The 19,456-nt window shown below is 30.0% G+C and overlaps 2 protein-coding genes across 2 annotated transcripts in view; one reads left to right on the forward strand and one right to left on the reverse strand.

The window, feature by feature from the left end:
- Positions 1–19,456, forward strand: part of LOC122503634 — a 208,102-nt gene that overhangs the window by 172,691 nt on the left and 15,955 nt on the right. Inside the window, exons 3-7 of the mRNA XM_043614259.1 lie at positions 324–490; positions 1,085–1,285; positions 5,191–5,760; positions 5,869–6,316; positions 9,177–9,981. Of these exons, the coding sequence (XP_043470194.1) occupies positions 324–490; positions 1,085–1,285; positions 5,191–5,760; positions 5,869–6,316; positions 9,177–9,981 (2,191 nt within the window). The remainder of the gene's footprint in view (positions 1–323; positions 491–1,084; positions 1,286–5,190; positions 5,761–5,868; positions 6,317–9,176; positions 9,982–19,456) is intronic.
- Positions 15,851–18,164, reverse strand: LOC122503643 (piggyBac transposable element-derived protein 4-like). Its single transcript, XM_043614270.1, has 2 exons — positions 17,887–18,164; positions 15,851–17,714 (listed from the first exon to the last, which is right to left on the reverse strand). The coding sequence occupies exon 2, from the start codon at positions 17,689–17,691 to the stop codon at positions 16,000–16,002; it is 1,692 nt and encodes a 563-aa protein (XP_043470205.1). The 5' UTR covers positions 17,692–17,714; positions 17,887–18,164; the 3' UTR covers positions 15,851–15,999.

Raw genomic sequence — 19,456 nt, forward strand, 5'->3', positions numbered from 1 at the left:
AATTATAAATTAGTGAATGAAAAATGCTATATCAAATGACAATTTCGTTCAGATAAAATTTGGGACAAACAAAAATTCGCAAATATATAAATACTGTCAGAGGGAATTTTTTTTAAAAATTCCAATCAAAATGCTAATATAAACTTCCTTCTAATAAATATTCGAATAAAAATTCTCTCGTTCGATAATTTCCTTCAAAATATAAATTCAATGAAAAAGAATCCTATCAAAATAGAAATAGCAAATTATAAAGTGCGAAACACTGAGAACGCGCACGATAAAATCTATTGATCATGATTAACAAATACAATGACTAATTTCAGCCCGCCGCTATCGAGGATTTGCGAAGATGGACATCAGCCGAAGCCCTTGGGGATGTTACTGTCCCGCCAGATTGCATGTCCAGGATCTTGGGAGATACGGCCGATGACAGTGCAGTCGATCACAAGCTTCCTAGTCCGGAGGAACAGGTTCAGGCAATAGCACTCAAGTGAGTATATAGAATGGTTGACATTACCATATATGCGGGAGCCGTCGAATGCATGCAACCACCAACTGGCCACTTCAACTTGAATAAAACCTCAACAACTATAATACAACACTCAAAGAAAGTCAATATCTGCCGTTGCGTTGCCTCAAGTTTCTTTAGCTCCAGTGCTTTATACATTTGCAGAGTTATAAGAGGAATAAAAAAATAAACAACATTTTTCCCTCTTGAAACTCATGACTCTTCGAGAATGAAATATTGTCATTCTATTTAAAGATAACAAAAATCGTTTCTTTGAATGAAATTCCTACATGACTTTTACTTTCGATTTCGCATCGACTCTTGTATTCTTTATTCTTTTGCGCTTGCAATTCCTCACTTTTTTCTTTTTTAAATTTCATTCTCCTTTTTCTGCCTTCATTACTAGACGGAATATGTCCCTGAAGTTTTCGCAATATTTTTTTTTGGGTTTGTAAAAACGACGAGGCAATTACAATGAAGAATGAAATAATTTTCATGTGTATACAAATATAAATAGATATCAAGTTTTCAAATGTAAAATGAAATATTTTTTGTAAGTTACTCACCTTTTTGCAGATTCCCAGCAGAAATAGTGGCTGTCGACGTGAGTGGCAGAGGATTCGATCGAATGTCAATGCGAAGACGATCCCTGTTATCTGGACCTGAAACACAAGAGACGGCCGTGAAAAGAAGGTCGCGTCCAAGGAGGCCTAGAGGCAAGAGACGAAATACGATCGCTGGTACCGATCAGAAAGAAATTCGTCAGGCTATCGATGGGTCAGTCAAATTTTTATTACTTAAAAATAACCATTTTACCAATATCGATAAATATTTTTCAAATTTTATTAATCTGGTTGAAAATTAACCTTTACAAGGAAAAATTGTCTTTCCCTTCAATTACAATTTTTACTTCCAAAAAATTAAATTCAAATTAAAAATTACCTATAATAATATCCAGAGATTCTTTCATTCATTCTTTTTATCTACACTTGAAGTTAGTCTTTTGTGTATACTTTTGTTTTTTTTTTTTGTTAAGTTTTGATAGACTGAATGATTATATTATTTTTTAACAAATTAAAAGTTTTTATTATTAATTGATTTAAAAGGTTTATTAATTTTAAAGGAATTATTGTTCTTACTCATTATTTTACTTTTTTGCTTCAACTCGTCGTTTTGAAAGTAGTTACAAATTATAATCATTTCTATAATAAAGAAAACTTGGAAAATTGTTAAGAAATTTCAATGAGAAATTAAAATTATGCAAATTTTTTCCTTTAAAAAAAAATTTGAACTTTAACAGAAATTATAATTGACAAATTAAAATTATGCAAATTTTTTTCTTGACATCTAATTAATTAAAATTAGAAAATTGTTATACTTATGATTAAGAAATGGAAAATTAAATATAATAATCGTCTTATTCATTCTTTCATTCTGTCCACACCTGAAGTTAGGTTTTGTGTATTCTTTTGTTTTTTTTTTCTTTAAAAAAATTTGTTTTGACAAATTGAAAATATGAAGGAATTTTTTTATAATTCATAATAAAATAATATTAGAAATTAGAAAGTTTACAAAAAAAATGGTGATTAACAAATGAAAAATTTACCCATTTTGTTTACTATATGCTTTTTTTATAACAAATTTCGTTTGTCTGATCTTAATTATGCAAATTTTTCTCTTGTTTATTCCCAAAAAAAAGAAAATTTATTAAAAAATTATGATTAAGAAATAGTAAATAAATACCCATTTTATGCATAATTTTGATTTCTCAATAACAATATTGTTCACAAACTCATTCTTTTATTTTGGGAAAAAACATTACATATTCCCGTTTCTTATAATATTTTTGTAGAAAATTTTCAATTTTTATAAGGGAATAATTTACATTATTTCAATTTTTTAATTACAATTGTTTTAATAAAATTCAAAGTTTTTTTAAAAATAAACGAAACAAATGTTTATAAATTCTATTTGTCAATTACAAATTTTCATTGAAAATGAAAATTTTTGAATTTTTAGAAAATAAAGGAAAAAATTTTACTCAAAAAAAATGTTTCGTTACATTTTTACGAATTTCTTTAATTGTAAAATTATTCGAAAACATCAATAATTTCTTTTTTAAATAAATATTTAATTATTATTGTTTTTCCACAGGAATTAAGACATTCAAAAATTCCAAATTCAAACCTTTTTGAAATTAAACAACTTACAAAAGTATTTTGCTATAAAACATGAAGATATTGATTGCTCCGAGTCGAAGACTCGGAGTGATCGATTTCTTCATGTTTTATAATAATTTATAATTATTAAAAATTTATGAAAATAATTGAATTATTGCGAAGAAATTTATAAAAAATTGTAAATAATTGAATTCCTGTGGAATTTTAAATATTTTTAACAATAATTAAATGTTTGTGTACGATTTTATTAAATTTTTTTTTATAATTGAATTTTTCTCGGAAAATGTTATTAAAATAGTAGATATTGAAAATAATTGAAATCAGGTTAGGGGAACATTTTGTTATTTACAAAGATAATTGGGATTTTAACGAGAATTTTTTCTTAATTTTAAACATAATTGAATTTTATGAGAAGAATTTTATTACTTTTGAAAATAATTTAATTTCTGCAATAAATTATTTGCAATTTTTCCAAAATTAAATTATTTTAGTATTTTCATCAAAAATTTGAATTTAAAATTTTTAAATTCTATTATTTTTAAAATTGATAATTTTATTAAAAAAATAAAGAAAAAAGTTAGCCGCGCGCTTTAGCGCGCGAATTGTTGGTATAATTTCTATTTTTTAATAGAACTTTTTGTTTGAAAAAAAAAGAAACAAATTACCATAATTTCTATCTTACAATCACAATGTTTGTAAAAATTTTCTTGTAACAAAAATGCAAGTTTTTTAAATGTTTTTATATAAAAAACTTATTTCTTTGACAACATTTTCAGCTTTTTTTCCTTTCTTCTAAAAAAAAAATTAGAAAACTGTCAAAAAATTCAGATTAGTGAAAAGAAAATATTTTGCACTAAATCATGAGTTTCATTTTGAAAATTAGAAGAAAATATTTTGCAAAATTCCTATTTCTATTGACAATTTATTAACAAAATTCTGTTTTTATTAGAAAAAAGGAAATAATTTGCACCAATTCTGTTTCTCAATAATTACAATTTTTAAACAAAATTCCAAATTTTAATTAGAATTAAAGAAAAAAATTTCTATAAATTACATTTTGTTTAGAAAATTTTACGTTTCTGTTGAAACAAAAAGATTTTTTCTATTTGTTAATTACGACGTTTAACGAAATTATTTAAAAAATTATTTTAAAAATTTACGTAATTTCTATTTTATAATCACAATTTTTAGATAAAATTTTGTGTTCTTTTAAATATTAGAAATATTTCATATGCATATTTATACATATACACCCGTTTTTATTAAGTTCTTGTAAAAAAAATAATCATTTAGAATAAATTAAAAAAATAATGAGCCTTTTTCTATGTTTTTAGGGTTCCGTACACCTACGGTGTATCGGCGGAACCCTTTTGGTGAGACTCTTGTGTCCGTAGCCAAATCGTGTCCCCCCCCCCTAGCGGCTAAACTATTTGACCTAAAGAGCTCAAATTTGGTCCAGATATGTATTTTCACTCGTAGATTACAGGAAAAATATAGCGAATGTGATTGGACGTGATGGGCATAGCGTTGTCAAGGAAATAACAAGATTTTTGGCCAAAAATGCATAAAAAGTGACCATTCCCCCCCCCCTTAACTTCTAAACTATTCGACATGGAGAGCTGAAATTTTGCATGCTGGTGTATTTTCACTCGAATATTACAGGAAAAATATAGAGAACTTGATATGTAATAATGTTCATAGCGTTGTCAAGGAAAAACTAAAAAATTTTTGAAAAACATTTTTTTTTTAACTTTTACATTATTTGACCTAATTAGCTGAAAATTGGTATACTAATGTATTATTACAGTCTGACGACAAAAAATTTATTTAAGAAACTTTTAAAAAAAAAATTTTTTTAATTTTTTTTCAGTTATAACACGTGGCATTAAATATTTTAAGGACGAGCGAAATTTCAAGAGAATAAATGAGAGATTGTTTTCTCCCTTTAATTTCTTAACTAAAAATAAAAAAAAAATTGGACAAGTGCGAGTTGTACTCGCACTGCAATGGCGGGTTCCGTACACAAATATATTAAAACAATACTTGAAACATTTATCGGTTTAATATTTTCAACAAGAGTGACAAAAATACCAAATTATTTTCGTGTGAAAACACACTTTATGATTTATAAATCAAAACGTCAAAAAGCCGCAATAACTAGACTTGAAAAAGCTCAAATATACCATTTAAGATTCCGCGCAAGCAACGATTTACTGTTCTCGATTTTACGTTCCTCTGGTAATCCTGCACCAGTCTATATAGCAAACTTCGCGGTACAGCTTAGCATAAAGGAATCAAACAATCCGTCATGCTCGATAAAATTCTCCCGGATTATCGAACCATGAAGAATTTTACCAACCATACATTCAATGAAAACTGAGATTTCAATCCTTTTAGTCCTCTTCAATAAAAAAAACTAAAAAATCCTAATTTTAAAATTCTATTGAATCCAGCAAACAAATAAATTAATTATTCAATTTTTATGATGATCGAATATTACAGTGAGACGACGGTAGACGAACCTGAGGAAAAAGTTGGACCATCGTCAAGAACACAACGATCGGCGAGCACCGACATTTTGGGATCATCGAAGAAGGACTCGCCAACTGAGAAGAAATCTCATTTCAATACATTGAAGGCATGGGGAATGTCAAGACTGAAACTAATCAGCCCAAGGAGTAGTCAGAGTGTGCAACAACTCGAACAGCCGGAAGCCGATGCTGGCTCATCGAGCACCGACAGAACGATCGAAGTCGAACCAGTAACACCGGAAGAGACTAATATCTACGAAACCGTGACGACACGACGAAGAAAGGACAAGTCACACGAAAGAAAGCCAAGTTCCTCGAGCTCCAGTGGCAAAAGTACATCCAGTATTCCTGTTTCTGTTCCTTCTTCCGACAAACAGCCAAGCGTTAAGTTGAGAGAAAGTGCCGCACAAAGGAGAGAAAGAAGAAAAGGAAGCGGTAGGGACGACGCTCCTCATTCCAGTTCCGGAAACTGGAGCGCTTCCTCGGAAAGTGGACGAGCCAGTATAGGAAGCGAGACGACTACAACGACGCACCAACCCAGGTAATAATAGTCCTAATTCCTAAAATCACTATTGTAGGAATTAATTCCTGAAAAAATTTATTTTTTACTCAAAAATCAAATTCTTAAACTCACCGGTATAAATTTCAGATCGACGACAACTGCTTCCATTGGCACGTCATCAACGTCCTTGTGTCACATCAGGAGATTCAAGGGAAGAGATACGTCAGCCTCCTCCTCGGTCACTTCCGAGGGGACCTTAACTCCGGACATCATTCAAGACATCACGGTCGTTCCCTTCTCAGACGATGGTGAAACTTCTTCAGTCTATTCTTGTGACACTGAAGGTTACTACACATCCTTCCACATGGACTCTGGACTGAAGACACTGAGGGAAGAGGAAGTTCTCCCACAGAGTCCTCTCGTCAGGTCCGTCGATCTTGGATCAGACCCAACTTCCCCGGTTGTTGAAAATGAGTACGAATTATTCGGCAGGGGATCGACCTCGACGACTACAAGTTCAGCAGGCACTGTCTGCACGGCTCTCTTGGCTCCTCCACCTCCTGAAAGAAAATCCAGTTTAACTGTTGTTGCAATGGTACGATCTTTAATTTCTCTAAATTAAACATCAAGATAATGAAACTCTGGTAAAACTTTCAGTTCTATATAAATTTTACTTCAGTAAAGACGTTTAATTCCAAACGATTTTCTCAATTAGTGTAACTCAAGGTTCGAACCAGATAGAGTATTTAAAAATACGGACTTTACGGACCAAAAATGAAAAATTACGGACCAATTACTGACAAAAATATAACCAGTCGGAGTCAAATAAGAGAACATTTTATTTAAAACTATAAATTAAATTTTTCATAACTATAAAACATGAAAATATCGATAACTTATAACTTACTAACTGATCGATTTCTTCATGTCTTATAATACTTAAAGATGACTGAATGATAAAATCATTATCAATTCAATTATTATTTTCAAGAATTTTTAACTAAAATTCTTCTTTAAATCGATTATTTTTAATAATTTTTGAAACAGTTCTTTGACAATTTTCAAATCCATTTGTTTACAATATTCAATTTTACGAAATTTAAATTATTCGTAAATTCTTCAATTAAATAAATATTAAAAAATAAAAACTTAAAATAATATTAAAAAAATTTAATTAAACTTTTTCAAAAAAATTAATTTCAAAATTCAACTTTTTTTAAAAATTCACGCTATATTGCTTTTAATATTCAATTATAATTTAAAATTTAAACTGAAATTAATTTTTAAATCAATTTTTATTAGAAAATTCTACTAGAATTCAATTATTTAAAAATACAAAAAATAAATAATTTACTGAATAATTGAATGTTTCTTAAAATTCAATTCCCCTAGAGAATCGTTATCAACTAATTTTCAAATAATTGAATTCTCTCCACGAATTTTAATAGGATTTTTAAGATTAATTACATTTTTCGAGAAATTCGATTAAAATTGTATTAAAAATAATTGAAATTCTACGATGAGTTTTATTATTTGTGAAAATAATTGAATCTCTAAGAAGAATTTTATTACTATTGAACAATATTTAATTTTTGCGAAGAATATTTTACAAAATTGAATTTTTTTTTCGAGTTTTTAACTATCTCTCTAAAACTGAATCAGTGAAATTACACTGAAAATCAGTGAAATTTGACTGAGAATCAGTGACTCTATTCTCGCGATTTGAATCAGTGGAATTTCATTGAAAATCAGTTAAAAATAACTGAAATTTCAGTCATTTTCCACTGATTCGCCAATTAAAAAACTACTAAAAATTTCTGTCACATATATTGAAAATTTCAGTTATTTTTTAATTGACCAATCAGTGCAAAATGACTGAAATTTCAATCATTTTTAACTGATCTTAAGTGAAATTTCACTGATTCAAATCGCGAGAATAGAGTCACTGATTCTCAGTCAAATTTCACTGATTCAGTTTTAGAGAGTAAACATCTTCTATAAATCCATTATTTTGAATAATTTTTGAAAAAGTTTTTTAAGAATTTTCAAATTCATTTGTTTACAATTCAATTTTAAAAAATTTCAATTATTCGTAAATTCTTCAATTAAATATATATTAAAAAATAAAAACTTTAAATAATTTAAAAAAAAATCCGCAATTAAATTTTCTCAAAAAAAATTAATTCTACAGAATTATTAGTTACAAATATGAAAAATTCAAATTTTTGGAAGATTTTAATCTAAAACCTTTTCAAAATTCAATCATTTCTAAAAATTTACACTCAAAATATTTTTAAAATTCAATTATAATCTAAAATTTTAACTGACATCCATTTTTAAATCAATGTTTATGAGAAAATTCTACTAGAATTCAATTATTTAAATACAAAAATAACAATTTATTGAATAATTGCATGTTTCTTAAAATTTAATTTTCATAAAGAATTTTATCTATAAATTTTTAAATACACTGAGAAAACGATTTATTTGATTCAAATATATTTTGTTTAAATCAAATTTAAAATATCTTTGCTCTACAGTCAAACATATTTAAGTTTAATTCAAACATATTGTTTGGTTCATTTATAGAAATAATATATTTAATTCAAACATAAGTTGTGGTTGATTTTAAATTATTTATAATCAACTTTTAAGTTTGAATCAAACATAAAATTTTTAAACATATTTTTTGTTAAAATCAAAACAGAAAATATGTTTGAATTAAATATAATTATTCAAACAAATAATATTTTTGAATAATCAAAGCAGTAGATATTTTCTATATATTGAAATTAAGCTTACAGACTAATTTCAATTAAATAAAATCACTTAAATTAATTTTATTATTTATAAAAATAATTGAATGATTGCGAAGAAGTTTATAAAAAAATTTGTAAAAAATGAAATTCCTGTGAAATTTTTTGAAAATAATTAAAAGTTTGTGTAGAATTTTATTAAATTTTTTTTTTTAAATAATTGAATTCTTTTGGAAAATTTTATGAAAATAGTAGATATTGAAAATCATTGAATTGAGGAAATTTTTTGAAAATAATTGAAATTTCGACAAAAATTTTATTAAAATTTTTGAAAATAATTGTACCTTCTTGGTACAATTACTTGATACTTGTAACCTTCTTAAAGGTAATTGAAATTTTGTCAAAAATTTAAAAAAATTTTTGAACAAAGTTGAATTTCTGCGAAGAGTTTTATTACTTTTGAAAATAATTGAATTTCTTCAATCATATGTAATTTCTCTAAAATTCTCCAAATTATACTTTTCATCCTTTTTTAATGAAATTACGGACTTTACGGATTCTTAAAAAAAACGGACTTTTACGGGATTTACGGACCTAGTTCGAGCCCTGTGTAATTGCGTTTATTTCTGAAGTTATCAAGACCTTCAGTTATTTCTAAAATCTTCAGATCAGATTTACAATCAAGTTTACAATTTACAGGTTCACGGTCAAAACAAACCAGGTGGTGAATCGCCGGACAGTGGGCACAACACCTCCTCATCGCCAGTGGAATCCGCATCGAGTCCAGCCTGCACAGGCAGATCATGCTCCGAATTCGAATACTCCGAGTCTAGTGATCTGGAGGGTTGCGATCGAATCGAGAGGATCCGTTCAAAGACCGCGATCAACACGAGTCGAATACCATCGATGTGCGTCATCACTCCACCAGGATCGGACGATGAGCACGCGAAAGAACGTGACAAAACTAAACAAGACAGCAAGGAAAGTGCTGGTTCAGTATTAATGTCAGCGACAGTTGGAACATCAAAAATGGAAGTTATCAACGGTCAGGATAAGAATCTTTACGCAACAGTGCAAACAATTTTACCATCGTCTGAGGAAAAGACATCATCGAGTTCGACAAAAGTCAGTCCACTGAGTGGAGTGCTGGGAAAACTTCGCGGTGTTCTTCAGGCAGGAAAGAAGCATCAACAAAAAACAACTATTCAGGAATTGATTAATCCAGACTCTGGCGACTATGTTACCATAGCCGACGTGAGGAACAATAATGATAAGCATCAAGATTCTACTCTCACTATTCGTTCACCAGTGACCTACGCGAATGCGGATCTCTTCAAAAAAGACGCCGAGTACGTGAGTCTCAGCGAATTGCCAAAGAAACCAGATTCTTCCTTGGAGAGAAAGCGACAGGGCGCTAGAGTGACATTAGATTCGGAAGGAAAGGTCGTCTACTCTTCGGACAGTTTGAGACGAAGGAAGGGCGCACACACTACTTTTAATCCAGGTAATATTCAAATTCCAACTGTCTGTCAATTATAGAAATCTAATTCACATCTTGTTCGATTAGGTAATAAAAAACCCACAAATTTAAGCGAAACGTTTCTTGCTCACTGTTAAAATTCTGGCTAAAGTTATCATACCTTCCAAAAATCTGATGATGGTTGTTCTTTTTTGCTAAAGAAGTACTTTTATGGTTGCCACGAACTATGACTATGACTATGACTATTCTGATTTCCAGACAAAATTTTGACCTTTTCCCTGACCATAAAAAATATTCTGCTTCACTTTAAAAATTATTTATTTATTTTTTTCTCCTTTGTACACTTAATATAAGTTTTACAATATTTGTCCCTCCAACTTAAAGTAACATATAAGTTATAAGTTATAAGTTATAAATGTTTTAAATGTTTAACAATATTATTAATAAATTAAATTAAGATTAAGAATAAGCTACATAAAAAATAGAACGAATACAAGTATATTTTAGACTTCTTGAAGTCTAGCATTTCTCGCGATTTTTTCAAAACATTTCGCATATTGGCAGAGTTCGGTCTTCGGTCTGCTTTTTAGAGTCTTGATTACATGATTTTCAAGATTTACTCCAGTTAAAACCCCTCTCCATTTATTTACTTCTTCAACTAACGATTCGTTAATTTTTTGTAAAGCCTCACCACAAACCCAAATATGGAATATAGTTTCATCAGACTTTTTACATAGTCTGCATAAGGTACACTTATATCCCTTATTACCTGCTATTCCTACATTCCCACATCTTAATCGTGCCCACTGTTCTTTTTCGGTTGCTTTTAATTGCTTAGACTCCCAATACTCTTCCTTTCCTACAAAACTTTTCCAATTTCTGTAATTCTCACAGTATTTAGACATGTCGATTTTATTCCAATCTTGTTGAATAAGCTGTTCTGATCTGATTTTAACTCCTACTGATAGATTTTCGCTGACTTTCTCGCTAAAATTTCCTGCTATAATTCCTTCCCAGATTAAATTAATAGTTTCTCCATCTCCAACTAATTTTAGTGCTTTTTGTAGTTCCATTCCCCACGCTGACGGTTTTTCATTTATCAATCCCCTTATTTCTTCTTTCAAACAAATCTTTGGCCACCTTTCATCCCCCATATTTAAAATTTCAGTCAAATATCTTGCGGCCCTTATTCTTCCTTCTATCTCGAAATCCTGTTTCCCCGATTCCATCCTCCAAATATAACCCGGAGTCGTGCAGTCGAGTCCCATTGCCATTTTAACCAACCTCCCTTGCATTTTCTCCATTTCTTCTCTCCTTAGCCAACCCCAGACTTCAATTCCGTAAATTCCTGCCATTTTACCTAAAGTATCCATTATATATAATTTTTTTTTCAAATCGTTCAAGCCTGCTCTCTTCATTACTCCCCAAGCAACATTTATTGCCTTTTGAGCTTTCCCAGACATTTTTAACACTTGTGTTTTGTAATTTCCTCTAGACGTGAACCAAAATCCCAAATATTTAAAATTATTTACAATTTCTATATTCTGGCCTTCTATTTCCCAGTGTTCGCTTTTCTTTCTTCTCCCTCCTTTTTTGAAAACTACAACTTTAGTTTTATTTACGTTTATTTCTAATTTATTTTTCTTTACATAGCTCTCCAGAGTTTTAATCATTTCTGATAATCCCTCGGCAGTATCAGACACTAGAGATAAGTCATCCGCGAATTTAAGACAAAAGATTTTAGTTTTCCCAATTACCGTCCCTCCTATGTTTTTGTTTTCCCATACTTGTTCCATATCATCTGTAAAAATATTGAAGAGAGTTGGACTGAGAGGGCAACCCTGTCTGACACCTCTTACTGTGCTAAAGCTGTCTGTTATACCCTCTAATGTTATTACTTCGTTTACTGTTCTAGAGTATATTTCTTCAATCATTCGTAGCATTCTTCCTTTAACTCCGATTTTTTCTAACTTTTGTAGTAGTAACTCTCTATCTACTGTATCGAAGGCTTTATGAAAATCTACGAAAACCGTGTATAATTTACCTTTTTCCTTTTTAATTTTGTTATTTATTAAGGAGTTTAGAACGAAAATATGGTCCCTTGTAGATCGTTTCCTCCGGAATCCAGCCTGACTCTCCTTTAGGATCTTTTTCTTTTCTAACCATGATCCTAGTCTTTCTTCCATAATGGATGCCAATATTTTGTAACCTACATCTAGTAGGGAAATTCCTCGATAGTTGCCTGTATTTTCTTCGTCCCCTCCTTTAAATATTGTGAAAATTCGAGCCTTTTCCCATCCGTTTCCCATTTTCCCTTCTGTCCAGAACCCATTTATAATTTTGTGCATTTCTATCGCCCATGACAAAGGTAAATATTTTATAAACTCTATCGAAAGCCCGTCTTCTCCCGCTGCTTTTCCTCTTTTCATTTTTATAATGATTTTTCCTAGCTCTTCAAAAGTTATATCGCTGTTTAATTCTTCGTTTTCTACATTTTCTTCTGAATCATCTCTTCTCTTATTTCTGACCTGTTCTGTTTCTTTTTCAACTCCTAACAGTTTTTCAAAGTGCTCTTTCCATCTTTTTTTACTAATCTTCCCTCCCTTCATACCACCCTTTTTTCTAACTCTAACCGTGTTAATAGATTTCCAGAACTCTCCCATGTTTTTACTTTTTTTAATTTCTTCCCATTTTCTTTCCCTTTCCTCTCTTCTCTTAATTGCGTACATTCGTTTCAAGTTTCTTCGTTCATTTATCCACTCTTCCCTCTCTAATTCTCCTTTCTTTTTAACAAAAGTTTTTAATTTTTTTCTTACTAGTCTCTTCTGGTTTGTTATTGTTTCGTCATTCTCATTTTCGTAAATTCCTTTTTCTTTTTTAATATTGTTTCCTACTCTCCCTTTTTTAATCATGCCTACCTTCTCTGCTGCTAACTTTATACATTTCTTGAAAATTTCCCATCTCTCCTGACATGTTCCCTCCTCTGTTTTCTCTAAGTTCTTCCATAAACATTCTAATTCTTCTTTATATTTTTCAGCTTTCCCGTCATCCCATATTAATCTTTCTATATAAATCCCCCTTTCTTTATTTCTTTCCCTATTTTGTTCAATTCTGTCTTGTAGCACTGCAGTCATTTTAAAAGTTAGTGGAAAATGGTCAGATTCAACTCTAGTTAAAATATTTATTTCTTTTATCTGTTCGTCCCCGTCAGATTCTATTATAAAATCTATTACCGAACCCCCACCCTCCCCAACATGCGTCCATTTACCATCCTCATCTCCTTTCGTCCTTCCATTCAAGATTCTTAGTCCCATTTCATCACAAAATTTTAATAACTTTCTTCCTTCATAATTAACTAGCTTGTCTTCTGACTTTCTTTCGTTACAATAATTTGAAGATTCATTCACACTACGTTCTACAGCACCCAATTCTTCACCCACTCTAGCATTCCAATCTCCTAAGATTATTATTCCCTCCCCCTTTTTTCTTAAATCATGAACAATAGTTTCTAGAACTTTACAAACGTTTTTTGTACCATCATTATTATACACCGTTATAATGTTCGTCGCTTTTTCTTTATAACCTATACATCTATCTCTTATCAAAAGTCCATATTTCCATTCATCTATTTTGACTTTATCGCTTACACTTTTACGTACACCCACTAATTGTCCCCCACTTGCTCGTCCTTTCTTTTTATACCTTACCGCACTTTTTGATTTCCAGATGTAGTCGTTGTCCAGATTCCTAATGAAGTCCTCTTCTTTTTCCTCTTCTACCCACGTCTCAAGGATAATTATAATATCGAACTCCTTCAAAAAATCCCAGCATCCTCTAATTTTTTTTCCACCTGCTAAGTTCCATAAGACTCCATTAATAAGTGCCTCTTCGTCCACGAAAAAACTTCTTCCCCTGCCGTGTATTAATGACACTTTCTTTTACTCGTCCTTCCTCTTCATTCCACAAAAATTCCATATTATTTATTTGCCATCCCATGTAGAAAATTCTTACATATGATCCTCTTCTGCTTGCTTCTTCTGCAACTTCATTAATTCTCCTTTGAACTTCTTGTTCCCTGCATGTTAAGTCATCTTCAATTAAAATTTTTGTCGCTCTTAGTTTGAATTTATTTTCCATAAGTCTCCTTTTTGTTGCCCACGAATCGAGATGAATGAGTGTACCACCAGCCACGTGTTTTAAATCTTTTATTTGGATGTGCACTCCTGTAAAATCAAACAACACTTTTCTAATTTCCTCACCTAATGTTTTTCCTCTCGATCTGAAGCCACGCACAAGAATCCAGTTTTTCCTTATCTTTCTTTCCATCAATTCTCGTTCGAGCTCTCCTCCCTTAAGAATTGGTAAATTTAACACTTTTCCATTACTGATCCTTTGATCGTTAATTTCCTTGTCAGAATTTGAGTTTGCACAATTATAATCTCCCTTATCCGATGTATCGAGTTCCCCAGTTGGAGTGATCGAGTTTACCATTGTTTTTTGTGTCATATATAGATCTTCTTTGTCCCCTCTTGACACTTTTTCCTTAAAAAGATTAAATTGAGATGTTACCTGTTCTAAATTGTTTTTTAATTTTTCCAGTTGAAACTGATAGTCTCTTTCCCGGTTTCTAGCTCTTTGAAGAGCTATATCGGCTGCTTCCTCTCTATCCTTCTCATCTTGTCTTCTTTCTAGTTCTTCCTTAATTTCTTGAATTTGGTTTTTGATGTTTTCAATATCTCTCTTGCCGTTCTTTGCCCACCATTCATCCAAAACTTCTGAAAACATTTCTCTCCATCCATCTTTTGATTGATCGGAATTATTTTTTAAATTGTTGTTACTGTCATTGTCGTTGTTTGTTCTGTTTGTTTGGATTGAGTTAGCCTTAATGTCGCTCTTCTTCGATAGCAAGTCCTTTTTTTGTTGTTCCCGCTGCGTTAAACTTCTCAGTGTCAGAGAATTGTCTGTTTTTTTTTCTCTTGAAAGAAACTGTCGCATTCTAACCCCACTTTTAATATCTTGATTTGTTTCTCTACTATTTTTGGTAGGCCTTCCTGGTCTGTTTTTAGTTAAGGTTTCTTTTTTGTCCTTACTTTCTTTAAGTCCACCAATTTTAATACTCGTTTTGGAATTATCTTTAATATTTTTCTTAACTTTTTCTTGATTCTGTTTTGTTTTAAGTGAACCTCGACGATCGGTAAAATCGAGTTCTTTTTGTGTAGAAGTGCCCTCTGTCGTCAATTGAGAAAGGTGTTCCGATGATTGAGACAGCGCACCGGAAGATGTGTCATCCTGTTCCCATTGCGACAACCTAACCTCTTTGGTCTCCATTCCTCCTCAATTTTCGGAGAAAAAAAGTACAATCCCTTCGTTAAAACCACCACAAACACTTTCACATCACTAAAACGACCCACTCTTTGAGATGCAACTAATCTCCAGTTCGCACGAATAAAATAACCACCAATTTATATAAAATTACTCGGACGACAACAAACACACGACCACTCCGCTCACTAAACCCCACTTTAACCCGTCAGCACTCGCGCTAATTTAACAACTTTCTTTACTCGCGTGTTGAGAGATTTTCTCACTGTTATGCGCATGCGTCTAGTAACTTTTTTGGCGGCTATATTCAAATTACCTTTCTTTACTATAAACATATTATTCTTATTTGCAAAAGTATAAAATTACTTATTACCATTTATTACATTAATTAATAACGATTTAAGTATTTATTATTAATGATTTATATAATATATTACTATTATTAATCATTTTATTTATAAAATTAAACAGTTGTAATTTAATTAGAATAATTTTACAATTATTAATTTATATTTATACATGGTTTATGTATTATTTTAAAAAATATTAAAGAATTTGTATGAAACATTAATTAATGCAAATTTAAGAAGATTCAGAATTTATTAAATAGTATTTTACATCGTTTTTACGAAATTGTAAACATTTACATTTTAAACAAATATAAATTTTTAAAGCAAAAGAATAGATTTAAAATCTTATTATTCGTATTACTCTATTAAATCAAACATTATAACAATCATCACAGTACAGCAAAGTGTGTGATGGGCATATAAATTGAGAGCAAGTAACACATCGTTTTTTTGTTTTCTTGTTCAGTTTTCGAGGACAAAATTCACAAAATCCTTGGGATGTCTTGACTGCTTCTTCAATTCTAATGTTTCCTATTCGTTTAATTAGTGATCGTAATTCAAGATTTAATGAAGGCTCCATTACTCGGACTTTTAAAAAAGGAATAACAAGATCTTTTGCTAACTGGCTCAAGAAAGAGCGACGAGTTATTTTGTTTTCAGTGTTTTCTCGATAAATTATTTGGGAATTTATTCCACCAATATTTAATAAGGCATAAAATATTACCATAGGCCAGCGACGAGTTTCTCGACTTACACTGTAGGTACCTTTTAATTCATCGACAACGTCTACAGCTCCTTTCGTTAAATTATAAAAGGTAATTATCTCAGGTTTTTTTCTTTGTCCACTATCCTTATCGATATCACCAGAATTGTGCAGGGAAGACAACATCAGCACATTTTTGTTTTTTTTTGAAACATATGAAACTAAAGTACATTTTTCAGTAAAACCAAACATACTAGAGTTCACAGCCTTTCCTTTGGTCTGAAGAAATTGAGGAGGTATTTCTCTTTTATTCTTGCGCAAAGTTGTTACAACAGTTGTTCTGTGGTGATCTAATAAATCAACAGCCAATGGTATAGATGCAAAATAGTTATCCATCGTAATGTTTCTACCTGTGCCTAAAATTGGAGCGGAAATACGTTTAACAACTTGATCTACGGAATTAGAAATATTAAAAGGTCCATTCGGTTGTTTTCCTCCGTAAATTTCAATATTGGAGGTGTAAAATAAACGAGAATCCACCAAAGCCCACATTTTTAGACCATATTTTGCTGGTTTCTTTGGCATATATTGACGGAAACTGCACCTCCCTCGAAAACTTTCCAGCATTTCATCAATTGTTAAATATTGACCAGGTGTATAGCATTCTTTACATTTATCGTTAAACATATCAAAGATCTCTCGTATTGCCGCTAATTTATCCAATTTCGTTCTTTCATCTCGAGTATGAATATTGTCAAAACGCAATGCATTAATCAAAACATAAAACCGCTGAAGATTCATTGAAGCTCGAAAAAAATCCGGTGCTGTTCCGTCTGAAGCCCAAAATTCTTTTAAATTCACATGATTGCCTTTTTTTACACCAATCATATACAACAAACCAAGAACGGCTCTAATTTCAATTTCAGAAGTCGGACGAACATCTTTTGCGTTTTTATAATTTCTTCGAAGCTTATCAAGTTGAATATTTGTGAAATTAACTATTTTTTCAATCATATTTTTAGTAAAAAATAATTCCCAACACTCGAGAATACTTTGAGCATTTTTGGCAGCAGTTTTAACTCCTGGCAACCTGATGACAATATTATGCTTTCTGGTTTTTACTTTTTTATTTTCAGGAGAAGAAAACCATTTTGTCGTTTTATCTTTGCCTATGAAAAACTTTTCACTAGTATCATTGCAGCTAATGTCCTCACTCTCGGAACCTGATTGTTCAGTGGAACTGTCATTCGAAACTTGTTCGATATTATCGTCGCTTTCTCCAGAAAGCTCGAAATCTTCCTGGTCAGATACATTTTCTTTTGAATACCAATCGAAATCTTTTTCCTTGTTTCTACTCATGATTAGAAAACATTCGAAATAACCTAAAAACGTCAAAATAATAATATGCATATATGTGTAAAAAAAAAGTGTAAATTAAACAATATGAATGTAAATATACTTTGTATATGATATAATATAACACAACGTAAAACTCTTTTATGAATAAATAATAATAAAATTATTTTTAACGTTAAAATTATCAGAGCAACTTACCACAGTTTGTTTACAATTTGCACGTCGACGCCATGACAGTTTTCAGTATAGTTCTATTTCACTAGAATATCCATAGGCGAACGAGTTTTGCCGAACACCTCCCGACAATTGCCGAAGTCCCACTCTCCCAGCTTACTTTAGTATCGTGTAGAGAAAAAATCTCATGGATCAAATTGACAAGTATAAAATAAACAATTTTTTTTTAATAAACGGTATTCTCTGAATTATTTTTATTATTTTTGTATGAAAATAGAATACGTTTTATGAAGATAGAAAAAACCTCGGCAATATATATAAATTTTAACCTTAAAATTTTTAAATATTAAAATTAGAGTGAGACTTTTTCTCTATAGCGCGAGTGCTGACGGGTTAAAAATTATTAGATACGTAAAAAAATGTTCCATCACATTTATTTACGAATTTCTTTAACTGAAATAATTCAAAAAATATCAATAGTTTTATTTAAAATAAAACTTTAATTATTATTTATTATTCTATAGGAATAATAAAACTGAATCAGTGAAATTTGACTAATTTGCAGTGACTCTAGTCTTGCGATTTGAATCAGTGAAATTTCACTGAAGATTAGATAAAAATGATTGAAATTTTCAGTAGTTTTTTAATTGGCGAATCAGTGAAAAATGACTGAAACTTCAATTATTTTTAACTGATTTTCAGTGAAATCCCACTGATTTAAATCGCGAGAATAGAGTCACTGAAAATCAGTCAAATTTCATTGATTTTCAGTGGAATTTCACTGACTCAGATTTAGAGAGATGACCGAGTGATAAAATCATTGTATATTAGAAGAATATTGTTACTGCAACTTCTTTAAAATTATTTTCATCATTTCAATTCAATTATTATTTTCTACAATTTTTAACTAAAATTCTTCTTTACATCAATTATTTTTAATAATTTTCGACAAAAAGTTCTTTGAGAATTTTCAAATCCATTTGTTTACAATTCAATTTTACGAAATTTAGATTATTCGGAAATTCTTCAATTAAATGTATATTAGAAAATAAAAACTTTAAAACATTTTTAAAAAATTCGTTTAAACTGTTTTAGAAAAATTTATTCTACAGAATTGTTAAAAGTATGAAAAATTCAAATTTTCAATCAATTTTTATTAGAAAATTCTACGAGAATTTAATTATTTGAATTCAAAAATAAATAATTTATTGAAGAATTGAATGTTTCTTAAAATTGAATTCTTATAAAGAATTTTATCGACAAATTTTTAAATAATTGGATTATTTCGACGAATTTTAATAAAATTTTTAAGAATAATTTCATATTTCGAAGATTTCTATTAAAATGGCATTAAAAATAATTGAAATTCTGTTAAGAGTTTTATTATTTATGAAAATAATTTAATTATTGCGAAGAAATTTATAAAAAAATTTATGTAAATAATAAAATTCTTGGGGAATTTTTATTATTTATGAAAATAAATAAAATAAATAAATGTTTGCGTAGAATTTTATTAAAATTTTTTTTAAATAATTGAATTCTTTTAGACAATTTTTATTAAAATTACAGATATTGAAAATCATTGAATTCAGGA

This window comes from Leptopilina heterotoma, unplaced genomic scaffold (genome assembly GCF_015476425.1).
Source record: "Leptopilina heterotoma isolate Lh14 unplaced genomic scaffold, ASM1547642v1 Lhet_11, whole genome shotgun sequence".
NCBI lineage: Eukaryota > Metazoa > Arthropoda > Insecta > Hymenoptera > Figitidae > Leptopilina > Leptopilina heterotoma.